This window comes from Choloepus didactylus, chromosome 3 (genome assembly GCF_015220235.1).
Source record: "Choloepus didactylus isolate mChoDid1 chromosome 3, mChoDid1.pri, whole genome shotgun sequence".
NCBI classification, from domain to species: Eukaryota; Metazoa; Chordata; class Mammalia; order Pilosa; family Megalonychidae; genus Choloepus; species Choloepus didactylus.
In genome coordinates, this window is record NC_051309.1 from 80,615,583 (window position 1) to 80,628,141 (window position 12,559).

The 12,559-nt window shown below is 33.6% G+C and overlaps 1 protein-coding gene across 4 annotated transcripts in view; it reads left to right on the top strand.

The window, feature by feature from the left end:
• USO1 (USO1 vesicle transport factor) overlaps window positions 1–12,559 on the top strand; it is a 121,389-nt gene that overhangs the window by 68,614 nt on the left and 40,216 nt on the right. For 3 of the 4 annotated variants that reach the window (XM_037829999.1, XM_037830001.1, XM_037830002.1), the window contains 6 exons: window positions 2,895–3,073; window positions 5,747–5,887; window positions 8,635–8,723; window positions 9,140–9,294; window positions 10,296–10,507; window positions 11,989–12,009. In XM_037829999.1, the coding sequence (XP_037685927.1) occupies window positions 2,895–3,073; window positions 5,747–5,887; window positions 8,635–8,723; window positions 9,140–9,294; window positions 10,296–10,507; window positions 11,989–12,009 (797 nt within the window). The remainder of the gene's footprint in view (window positions 1–2,894; window positions 3,074–5,746; window positions 5,888–8,634; window positions 8,724–9,139; window positions 9,295–10,295; window positions 10,508–11,988; window positions 12,010–12,559) is intronic. The other variant, XM_037830000.1, reaches the window with a different exon arrangement.

Sequence of the window (12,559 nt, forward strand, 5' to 3'; positions counted from 1 at the left end):
ACATATTTAGTAGTTAGTGACTTTTAACAGGAATGGTGACAATGTTTTGCCATTAAGTATGATGTGATCTTCTAAGAGTTTTTAATCACCAGTGAGTCTTAAACTTTAGTAAATGCCTTCTTTCTGCTTCTATAGAGATTATTAGGTGATTTTTTTTCTCCTTTAGTCTATGAGGACTTTTTCTTTAAAATGGCAGAAACTGGAACTGTTGTAAAGTAAATAGAGAAGGAGATTAGAAAATACAAGATAGAGAGTTGACAATCGGTGGTGCATAATTTCTGTAAAAGGCAAGAAAGAATGAAATCTGGAATAGAGATATAGGAATTGGCTTTAGATAGGAAAAGAAACACATCTTCGATCACAACACAGAGAAGGCATAGGAAAGATGCAGGTAGGTTTTAGTGGTTTGGTGATAGGGAGATGAGTTGAAGGCAGATCACATGCTGACAGTGAATGGGGGAGGATATAGTTGAGAATTACAGAGGTTTCAGATAGTCTTTTGGAGAATAAGAGAACTGGTTGACTGTTGTAATTGGCATGATTTCCAGGCAGAGATGAGCCTGCCCCATTGAGGGTGTTTATCATGATTTTATAGCGGTGTACACTGCTTGATTATATGAGTTTTTTCCCTACACATATGTGGAGAAGTCAGATAGTTTTTTTTGTTTTTTGTTTTTAATAATTCAATTTCATTGAGATATATTCACATACCATGCAGTCATGCAAAGCATACAATCAGTTGTTCACAGTACCACCATACAGTTGTGCATCCATCACCAAAATTAATTTTTGAACATTTTCATTACCACACACACGAAAGTAATAAGAATAAAAATTAAAATGAAGAAGAACAATTAAAGGAAAAAAGAACACTGGGTGCTTTTTTTTTTTTTTTTTTTTTTTTTGTGCCCCCATTTTTCTACTCATCTATCCATACACTGGACAAAGGGGAGTGTGATCCACAGATAGTTTTTACAAGGTTGGGCCTTTTTAGAAAGATTGTATAAAAAGATAGTGAGACAAGAGCATTTAGGATATTATCTGTAGAGTGGAGGAAATAATGATCTATATAATCTAAACTAGATAGGGAAGGAAGTAAAGGCAGATGGAGTTTTCTAAAAAAGACTAATGGGCTGAAAGTCTAAGGGAAGTCATAGAACAGATATGTTGAGAATACTTGAGCCGTTAAGATAGATGGATTTAATAAAGGGTGGAGGATTATCAGCGAAGTTGAGGTCAAGGAACTGAGAGGTCAGGTGTTAGATGGGTTGTCACTGAAGTTGAAATCAAGAGTGACAGCAGAACTTGGAGAGAGATGAAAGACTTTCCAATGAACAAATAGTAGTGACCAGTAATTTGTTTCATAACTACAATAAAGAGTAGTAGGAGGTGGTAGAGCCAAGTGGCTTGACCCTCAAGGGAAAAGGAGTTTTTTTAAAGGAGGGTAAAAGAACTGTGGTCTCTAGATATGGTCTCCAAGGTATATGGCATTGAGAAAATGAACTTCTTTCATTTGAAAAGGTTACAAGATAAGACAGATTCTTTAAAGAAAAGAAAGTAATTGCTGGTATGGTAGGTTTTATTAACCAATATTTGGGAGTTTGAGATGGTATAATGAGAAAGTTTAAAAGAAGGAAAATAGGGGAGAAGAAGTACAAAGCATTAAGAGATGAGAAAATAGGAGAGTGCAGATAACCAAAGAGGTGTAAATTTTCAAAGGCAATGAAGGTTTTAAGGCAAGGTAGAATTAGCTGGTCTTTAGGGTTGCTAAGACAAGTTCCAATGGTTCCCTCTAGGATAATGGACCATTGAGACTCTAGAATTCACTTTGCACTCTGGAAGGAAGACCTACCTGATTGTGAAAGCTTTGACATTTTTTTCCTCTGGAGACTTCAGATGGTCCTAATGGCAGATCTTATTTAATGGAGATTTATGGTCTGCATAAGAGGCAGAGGTGAGGATCCATCCACGTGATTCAGTAATACAAGGTAAAGAAACCTCTAATTTGGAGAAATCAGGAATGGTTAAAGCGGGATTCTTAACGTTTATTTTAAATGTACACTTTAAGCATTTTATTTTAACACTTTGCAATGTACATTTATGTACTCATCTTTTAATTTAGGGACAGAACCTTTTCTTTGAATATGGTTATTTCCCATCATCTATAAATATGTCATGTAGGATTTCCATTTTGCTTTCTTTAAAATGAAGTGCCAGATCTTTTAGGATTTTTACAATTACTTTTCTTATCTTTTAGAATCATATTTCCTATCCTTAATATGACAGCTCTTTTTGATTACTTGATTTCATTGAAGTTTTCTAAAAACTTTAACTTGATTTTCACAAGTTTGCACTTATATTTTGACAGTTTACATAATATTTAACTAATAGTGCAGATAGCATGGTAGATTTGTGTACAGAAGTAATTTACTCTTGTAAACATACAGCTCAAATAGCAGAAGCGAAATTATGGGTGCACCAGAGAGCCTATCAGCTATTAAGAATCCAGCATCAGTCATTATGCTTTACAGAGGAAATGGAGATCTTTGGTTAATTCAGCATTTGGTAACAGTAGAGATCAGTTGGAAAGCTTTAACTGTGATAATAGTGGCAGCTGTAGTGTTGATGAAACTGCCTTGGAGAGTGGTATAATATAAGTGAAGAAGAGGAAATAGGATGAAACACTGGAGAGCAGGAACCATCTGAGAAATGACCAGAGAGCTATAAGGAAATCAGGAGAGAGTAGTGTTTTAGAAGCTTAGAGAAGAGGAAGTGCAGAGGAAGAGAAAAAGAAACAACATTGTCAGGTGCTTCATAGAGAAATAAGGATGGGAATTGAATTTTCCTTCAGGTTTTATCAGCCCTAACACTTCCATTTTATGTTCTTTCCCCAGGTATAGTAGTGGAAGATTGTTTGATTTTGCTCCAAAACTTGTTAAAAAACAACAATTCCAATCAAAATTTTTTTAAAGAAGGCTCTTATATTCAACGTATGAAACCTTGGTTTGAAGTTGGAGATGAAAATTCTGGCTGGTCTGCACAAAAAGTGACTAATCTGCATCTAATGTTACAGGTATACTGTCCTTAGATAGAAATGTGATATAAACTTTGACAATGATCCTTTCAAAGCAAATAAAATTGCTTGGGTTTCATAAATCCAGTATGTTCAGTTGGCTTCAGGTGGGCTTAAAAAAATTTTTTAATATGGAAATTTGCAATCATACACAGAGATAGAGATTACCCCTACCAAACACACACCCATCCTCACTGAACTTCAGTAGTTACTAACATCTGACAATTTTATTTCATCTTTTATTCCCCTCTCTTGCCCTATATTATTATTTTAAAGAAAATTCAGTTATATAATTTTCTGATGGTTTTTACATTAGAGAGTAATGGGTTAGATTGTTGATTTGAATTTTTGAAATCTGCTTTCATCAAATAGGGCACTAATATAAATTTTAATTTCAAAATATTAAGTTTTACAAATAAATTCATTCAATAAACATTTATTTAGAGTCAGGTTCTGAATGCTTGGAAATGAACGATAATGGCCCTGTCCTTACAATTTAATAGTCTAACTTTTAAAGTCCAGTAAAACAGTTAATTTGACAAAGTGACCTGTAACTGTATTCATTTTATGGTTAAAAGCCAAGTGATAGAAGATAGTAGAAGCAAGGATAGTAGGATCCAAAATAATTTCTACATCAGAGAAATTTTGAAGTTCTTTCAGGTATTTTACTTATTTATTCCTTTATTGAGTACCCCTTCTCTAAATCTCTTAAGTTTGTACCAGTCTCCTTCTTTTTATATTAGCCCTTTAGTGATTTCTGTGGATCTTTGAATAGCTCTGTATTGCTCTTGCATCTCTGAAGTTGTAGACGTCAAAAAAACTGGATGGTGGCTCTCTCTAGTAATAACCATGGTTGAATTCTAAGTCACTGAAATTGAAATTGCATCTGGATCTGTGTCAGCTTTTAGCTCTCTTAAGGATTCCAGTAAACTAATCAAGACCCACCCTGAATGGGCAGGATCACATCTCCATGGAAATAATCTAATCAAAAGGTCCCACCCTCAACTGGGTTGGTCACACCTCCATGGAAAAAAACCTAATCAAAAGGTCCCACCCACAATATGTCTGCCCCCACAAGATTGGATTAAAAGAACATGGCCTTTCCTGGAGTGCATAACAGTTTGAAACCAGCACAGTCCGCTGTCTTTGCTCTCTGGAACAATACAGGTCTATTCCTTGTGATAATATCTTTATGTATTTGAATGTTGTTAGTATGCCTTCCCTGTCTTCTCATCTCTTTTTCTCAAACCAGCCTTTCTACTTCTCGGTCATCTAGAAATTTGATGATAATTACTTTTTCTTTATTCCCACCATCAATGAAGATATCTAGTTGATATTAGATGATATTAAGAAATTGTTAATTTTGTTAGCTGTAATAATGGCATCATGATTATGTTTTAAAAATCCTTATCAGAGATGCATACAGAATTATTTATGGGAGAAATGACATATTGCCTGAGATTTGCCATAGATGCTATTAAAAAAAAAAAAAAAAGTAGGGATGAAAGGGTAATATTTAAAAAAATAAAATGAAGAACCGTAGACGTCCTACCTAGAGAGTTCTAGGGACAAGAACCAGAGGTATAATCATTAAGTCTTTCTCTTGTGACGTCAATTTATTAATCACCTCATTCTTAGACTAGCCATCAAATCACACATGAAAACATCTAACTATTCTATTTTGTCCTTACTCGATGATATGACTACTACTAGTTGCATTTTTCCCCCAAATTCCAGTGATTCCTTGTCATCTTTTTATTTGCCACCAATAAAAATATTGCTTTTCAAACCTGTTTAAATTTTTTTATACTTAGCTCCCTCGCACAAAAAAAGTTTTTTAGTGAAGTCACTATCCGTGATATGCACCAACTATATAAATAAAATTATTTTAGTCTAGTCTGTTATATTTTGTTGATTTCTGTTTACTAGAAAATAATGGGTAACATTTGTATAGCACTTTGTCGTTAAAGTATTGTAAGTATTCTATTTGATCTTGATATTGCAAGGTTTTGTACACACAAACAGATAATTCGAGTTTTAAAATGCAAGATATATTTAAAATTATTTGAAGATTTAAGTGTGCTAAATGGTTTGGGTTTACTCTTCATGTTTTGAAATTTCATGATCAGATTCAGACAAATCATAGACTCTTAGGGATTTATTAGCATTAAGAATTAATGAGGCAGCTCTTTTCTAATGTATAAATGTTCTCCCACATCTCCAGTTAGTTGTAGCCTCTCTAAATATTTCTAGTTTTGGGTGAGTTTGACACACCTTCAGCCATTCTATTTTCAGAACTTCTCTATTACTAGATAGTTCATCCTTACTTTGATAAGAAATCTGCCGCCATGTAACTTCTTCATTTGTTCATTTGTTGAACATGTACCATGTTACAAATACTGTGCTTGTTGTTTGGAATACAGACGTGAGTAAGACAGTATCTACTTTCTAGGAGTTCACAATTACCTCAGGGAGACAAAAACTTAGATAGCATAATGTACTGTGTACCATGACAGAACTATTGCCATGGGAACACAAAGGAAAGAGCACCTAGATTTGGCTGGTCAAGTAAGGGATTCCTTCACATAGATTTTCTTGTTCATATAGATCAAGTTGGCCTCAAGCCTTTATAAATGGTTAAAAGACGAATTTTGTTTTCTGTTCCTCTTGCAGCTTGTTCGTGTGCTGGTATCTCCCAATAATCCTCCTGGTGCTACCAGTAGCTGCCAGAAGGCTATGTTCCAGTGTGGATTATTGCAGCAACTTTGTACTATCCTAATGGCTACTGGGGTTCCTGCTGATATCCTGACTGAGGTAAACCAAATTAAGACAGAGGCTGCTCTGAGAAAGTTGAAGTCAGGAGTCCTAGGAAGAATTAGATAATAACTGAAGGAAAAACAATAATAGTTAACCATTTTTATATATTAAATTCCTTATTGATCTTACAAAAATATAAATTGGCATAAAGATAACAGTATCAATTCCAAAACATGTATTCATTCCTCAAACTTTATAGTATATAAATAATGTTGAAGTCTAGCAGATCCATCCAAGAAGATTTCTCGTTAATTTTATTGTTTTCAACAGGGTTCACAGTATGGATTAGGTTTTCACTTCTGAGAATAATGTGACTTGGTCTTACTCAGAGTAGTAAATTCTTCTTCCCTGACACATGGTATTTTTTGTTTCCTACTTAGTTTGTGGAAAAGAAAGATTTAGTTTATTTGAATTATTTTTTTCTTTTTCTCACATTAACACATGCACATTAAAAGTGCAAATAATAATAAAAATTACTATCTTCAATCTCATTCCTTCTAACCTTAAGTCCCACTCTTCAGAGGCAGACATTCTCAGTACTACTGTTTACATGATAGCTTTTACTGCTCTTTGTTGATCTATCAGTTCTAGAGAATTTACTTTCCACCTTGACGGGTAAAGACTTCGTTCTTCCCCTCAATATAACCCTCCCATTTTACTTCCTCCTGTTGCTCCATGATGATTTTATCATGCTTTATATTTAAATCAATAGGGTTTATATTTTTATGATTATACTAGTAACATTCACTGCTGAGCCATGTAGAGCCCTATAGCCCTCCACTCCCCCGCTTTTGTTTTTTTTTGTTGGTTTTTTTTTTTTTTGGTATATGCCTTCCTGTTTCCTGAGTTATGTTTGTGTTCTTTTTTTCAATTGATTGGTTTTCTATATATCTATTCATATCAGTACTATCATATACTTAACCTTATCATCCCTATCCTTCTCCCAACCTTATTCTGGAAGCCCTCCTACCTTCTCCTCCAATCTGGCTTTGTTGTTCTATAGTTTTATGACAAAACTCTTGTCCTGGGTCTTCCCTTCTCCATACTCCTAGGATTTCCTTTAATCTCTCTTGACTTGGATTCCTTGGCTTTCTGGATTCCCTATCTTCCCCACTGCTTTGATTCTACCTTCATAGTTAATTTATGTTTGACTTGGTTTGAAATTCAAGATTGAAAATCATTGGCTTTCAAAACATTATTACAGTGTTACTGCTAAGAGGTCTGAAGCTATTCTGAATCCTAATCTTTTTTATGTAATCTGCTTTTGCTCAGAAACTTGTGTGGTCTTTATTTCTGGTTTTTTGAAATTTACTGATGATGTGCTGTATTGTGGACCCTTTTTTTTTTTTTCTTTTCCAATTATTTTTGGTATTCACTGGGCCCTTTCAAACTGGAGACATGTCCTTCAGTTCTGAGGATTTTTTTGGTATTACTTGATAATCTCTTCTGTTTTTTGTTCACTTTCTATGACTCAATTAATAGATTGTTAGAGTTTCTGGACCAAGTTTATTTTTTATTCTCTTTTCTTGGAGGTTTTTCTCAACTTCATCCTTAACTTAATTTTTATTTACATTTTAAATTTGAGTGGCTCTTTGTTCTCTGATTTTATTTTAAAGTATCTGTTTCTTATTTTCTATAAATAGAATCACTTATCTCTGAGGAAATTATTAATTTTAGTTTTTTTGAGATTTTCTTCTGTTCCTTGTTTTCTCTGTTTCCACTGGGTTTCTTTTTTTCTGCTTATTTGTTTTGGTCTTGGTCTCCTTCTCATCAGAACCTTTTTTTCAAATGTCTCTGTTTCTTGGTTCTTTTACATTTGCCTAAGGCAATAAAAAACTGAATGAAGTACTGTGTGCAGGTGGGCTTATAGACTAGTGGTCTTTCAAGAATATATGTCAGGTATTAGGGCACTCTTTTAATAGGAGTCTACCAAATATTGGTGTTGATGGATGTGTTCTTATCTCTCAATTTTTCCAGAGAAGACTTCTCCATTCCCTTGCCTGCCAGTAAGTCAGGGAAGAGAACTGAGTGTTCTACAGTGTAGACAGACTGTGGATTTTACTTTGTCTCCCTGTTTTCTGCCCCATCCTGTATCCCAGTTCTCTGTTCACCCTGGTATGATTAAGTATGGAGCCTTTCATGTTCAGTTTCTCCAGAGAACAAACCTCTGATTTTCTGTGACCTAGGGGAGGAGACCGAAGTTGGGGTGAGGGTGGGGATGGTTTACGGACAGACTTTTAACCATTTCTTCTGGGTTTGGCTCAGTTTCACTTCAACTTCCTGATACTTGGTGCTTATGATTGTTGAGCTTCTCAGAGTTCTGTGGGACAAAATGGCTCAATTCCCATTAATTTTCCTATCTATGGGCATTTAGACTACCTTTCCCTCTCTGATAAATTGTTACCTCTATCTGCTTTCAGTCTAATTTTTGTTTAAATCCCAACTCATCTTCCCTTTGTCCTTATGGGTTAATATTAAGACAAAAATAAAAAAATCCTTCTCTATTATTTTGGCAAGTTTTGGTAGGGAGAAGAACTAAATGTTATTTTTAATTGGAAGTCTTCATTTAATGTTTTAATTTTTATCTTGAGAAAGTGTTACAAGATTGTACTGCTATCACTGATTTTGTGGTATATTGCATTTGGCATTTAAAAGCAAAAAGCAGAAGGATTTTCTTCTTTGGAAAACAGGTTTCCTTCCTTGACTTATTTTCTCTAAATGTTCTTTATTCTCCTCCTTAACAGACTATTAATACTGTATCCGAAGTTATTCGAGGCTGCCAAGTAAACCAAGACTACTTTGCTTCTGTAAATGCACCTTCAAACCCACCAAGGTAGGAAAAGGGAAATATCAAGATTCTTCTGAGGAAGTTAAAAATTACTTTGGATTGTTAATGTATCTCATGTTATATCTTATTTTTTAAGAAGGTCAGTTATGTGTTTTGAAACTCGAAATTATCTGATAAGATAAATATGTTGGTATTTTAAAAGTGTGTTATCTTTGGAACGTAGATATTTTACTTCAGATATCATCTCTTCCACTTTTTAGCTGGTTTTTAGCTATGTGCCTTAAGCAAGCAAATCACTTCACTTTTCTGAGCTGCAGTTTCCTTTTCTTGAAACTAAGATGAAAATCCTTAACTTACTGGTGTATTATTATGATTCTTCAGTTAACCAAAATGACTAGTTATTGATGTGTGTAATAAGGTTGTAATGTTTCATTTTGTTCTTTTCTCTTTAAATGCAACAGACCAGCAATTGTAGTACTTCTCATGTCCATGGTTAATGAAAGACAGCCATTTGTATTGCGCTGTGCTGTTCTCTATTGTTTCCAGTGTTTCTTATATAAAAACCAAAAAGGACAAGGAGAAATTGTGTCAACACTTCTCCCTTCCACCATTGATGGTAAATAATTTCGTTCTAATTTCTATTTTTAAAAGTAAATAATTGCCAATAAAGCTTTTAATTGAATCTTTATATGCTTTAGCCTAAAATACTTTATAGGCTTAAAAAATATCTGAGTTCCAAGACTTCAAGAAAAATCTACACAACAAGTTTTGGAGTCAGATCAGAGTTTATATTGTAGAATTTCCATTTTTCTTGTTGTGTAACTTCTCTACAGGTAATACTTAATTAGGACTATTGTGAGGATTAATGCAATTACCTATGTGAAACATTCACTTCAGTATCTGGCATATTTATAGATACATTTTAAATAGAAGCTGCTGTTAATTATAATTTTCACTGCAAAGATAAATTTTATTAAATCAAACTTAACATTTTGATCTACATTCCAGTATGGGTTAGAGTTATTGCCCTTTTATGGATTCTTTAAATATTTCATTTTACCAGAGTTGAATTCTTTAAATATTTACCTTTTGTAACTTTAACAGCAGTTTGGCAGAGATAATTGGAAATATCAAGAGACTCATTTTAATTACATAAATTGTGGGGTTTATTTGTTTAAAATTTGAAAGTCTATTTAATTATATTTTACCAAAATCTGTTTTCAAAATAAGTGAAAATAAGGCCCCGAAGATAGTGGAATAATTTAAAATGTGGCCTTTCATTGAATTTGATTTATGAATGTAGTTTTTAATTAAGTTAATAATTTTCTAGAGTATTACCATCATCAATTTGATGCCTAAATTGTTTTCTAGTATTTCTTTGTTCTGCTCCTTTTCTTCTAAGATACCTTTCTATGTTTCTTTCATTTTGGGTTGGAAAGCAGGCTTTATTGTTTTGAAAATGTTACTTAACACTATTAATTAACAGCTTTTAATAGTATTTAATATTTCATACTATTTATGTGTTTAGAAAACAACCTCATTGATTTTTTTTATTTGGGCTACTCTCGTACAGTAGAAATCTGATACATGATTATCACCTTCTTGCCATGTTTATAGCAACAGGTAATTCAGTCTCAGCTGGTCAGTTACTATGTGGAGGTTTGTTTTCTACTGATTCACTTTCAAACTGGTGTGCTGCTGTGGCCCTTGCCCATGCTTTGCAAGGAAATGCTACACAGAAAGAACAGTTGCTCAGGGTTCAACTTGCTACAAGTATTGGCAACCCTCCAGTTTCTTTACTGCAACAGTGCACCAACATCCTTTCACAGGTAAAGTATTTTATGCCACTTCTCTAGGGGGAAAAGAAGTTTCAGCTATACGTTTTGGTGACAGTGATACAAGGATTTAAAGATGTCCTTAGTAGATGCAGATGGAAAAGGAAAAGAGAGAAAGATTTAACTGCTTGTAAACTCATTGCAACCAGAAACAGTTTTGTGGGGAAAAAGCAATAAATATTGTTGCAAGGATAGTCTTACCAAATAGTTATAAGGTCTATATCATCATGGAAACACATGTTCTGGCCAGAAAGGTATTTTTTGGTTTTTGTTTTCTTTTTAAATCATCCACAGTGTTCTTGATATCATTTTCTCTTCTCAGTAGCTGAATGCAGGTCAGTTTATGATAGGGAATAGAATAACCTGGCTCATAGCTGTGAACCTCCCTTTTTCTTTTTCTCTCCCCATAGAGCAACTGAGCATCAAAAAAAAAAAACAAAAAATACCAGTCCATTGCTTAAGTACACCCCTTGATATTTTTGTGAGGTTTCAAATCATTACATCCCCAAGGCATATAGTTTGCCGAGGAGGATGTAGAAAAACATAACTAAAAGTTTTTGAGTTCCTTGAGACTTAATGAGAACAACAAAGGTTTGTGAAATTGTGGATGCTAGGCATTTAGAAATGTCGCTTACTATTAGATGATTTACCCACATGTGACTTGCTGTTGAACAATTCAAGTTCAGCCTTCAGCAAAACTATAAAGTCATCAACATTCAGTGTCACTCAGGGAGAGCAGAAGTTGCTCTGTACTCTACTCTAACAGTAGAATTATCCTATTCCCTCCCCATGATAATGTATCATGTCCATCTTTAGTTTTTAATTTTGCTATGGTTACTGAATTGTTTCTTATTGTGAACTTTTACCAATATACTCCTTCAAGAAACATCAGACCCACAACTTCTCAAAAAAAAAAAAAAAAAAAAAAAAACCATCACATCAGTATCATCCATAGAAAGTTATAAATAAAACCTTAAAAATTAATTATAGTGAAAAGAAAGTTGAGTGTTGTTTAAAATCAGTTTACTTTTATTAAAAGCTTATTTTATCTTTGATTTATCATTTTTCTCTTTCTGCCCCAAAATACTCATATCCTTACTTAATATTTGACGTTGCTAAATTCTCATTTTGCTGTCTGTTGCAAAAAGCTTTTCTTAACCCAAATAGTAATTAATTGCCTGACCACCATCACCACAGACTTCTCTTAAACATTGTAATTAAAATTAATGAACATGAGAAATCCTCAAGATGGTGGTGTCTTCCCAACTGTAAGTAACTGCAGCATTATGAAATTATCTTTATCTCCTAATATGTGTGAGCATTTCTGTACAATAAAAGGTTACAACTACCCTGCTGCAAATTATTAGTTTGGATGTTTTAGAGAGATTGTGAAAAAACATTTGAGAGATTTTTCTAGATTCAATTTTTTCTAAAGTAGTAATACTTATGAATATTTTCTAATGTATAATTTGCAGGGTGATAAGATCGACAGACGGGTATGTATCACCTGATTAAGCTTAGGCATTTTTCCTCTTATGAGCAAGGCTTTTTCTTTGTCTTGGGTTTTGCTGATTGGTTTTTTTAACTGCTTGTTTGAAGTTATATTCTACTCACACTTTCATGTGGTCAGCAAGTTTATTTCTATCATGAGTGGCTTTCCATTTTTTCTCCATGGTGTATTATAATGGTGTTAATAAGAACTATGGGAATGAGAATCTGAAGCTATACTTGTGCTTCTTCTGGGGATGCCTGCACTGTCTGGAATTGCTTGGTTTGGGTTTGTTGTGTGTTGTTTCCAAACTTGCTTCTTTGTTTCCCCTAAAACCTTTTCAAAGGAAGTAAAATTTAGGGTTAAGAATTTTGTCTTTAGTTAACAACAGTACGTGAATGAATGTGATGACTTTTTTTTATTACTTAGGTTATTTAAAATGCACAGTAGTAAGTATAATTTCATAATTTGAAAGACTTTCAATTAAATATGGATTTTTCTGGATGTCACCCGTAGGTTACAGATACCATTGGGGATTAGTTTTTTTTTATGTGTGT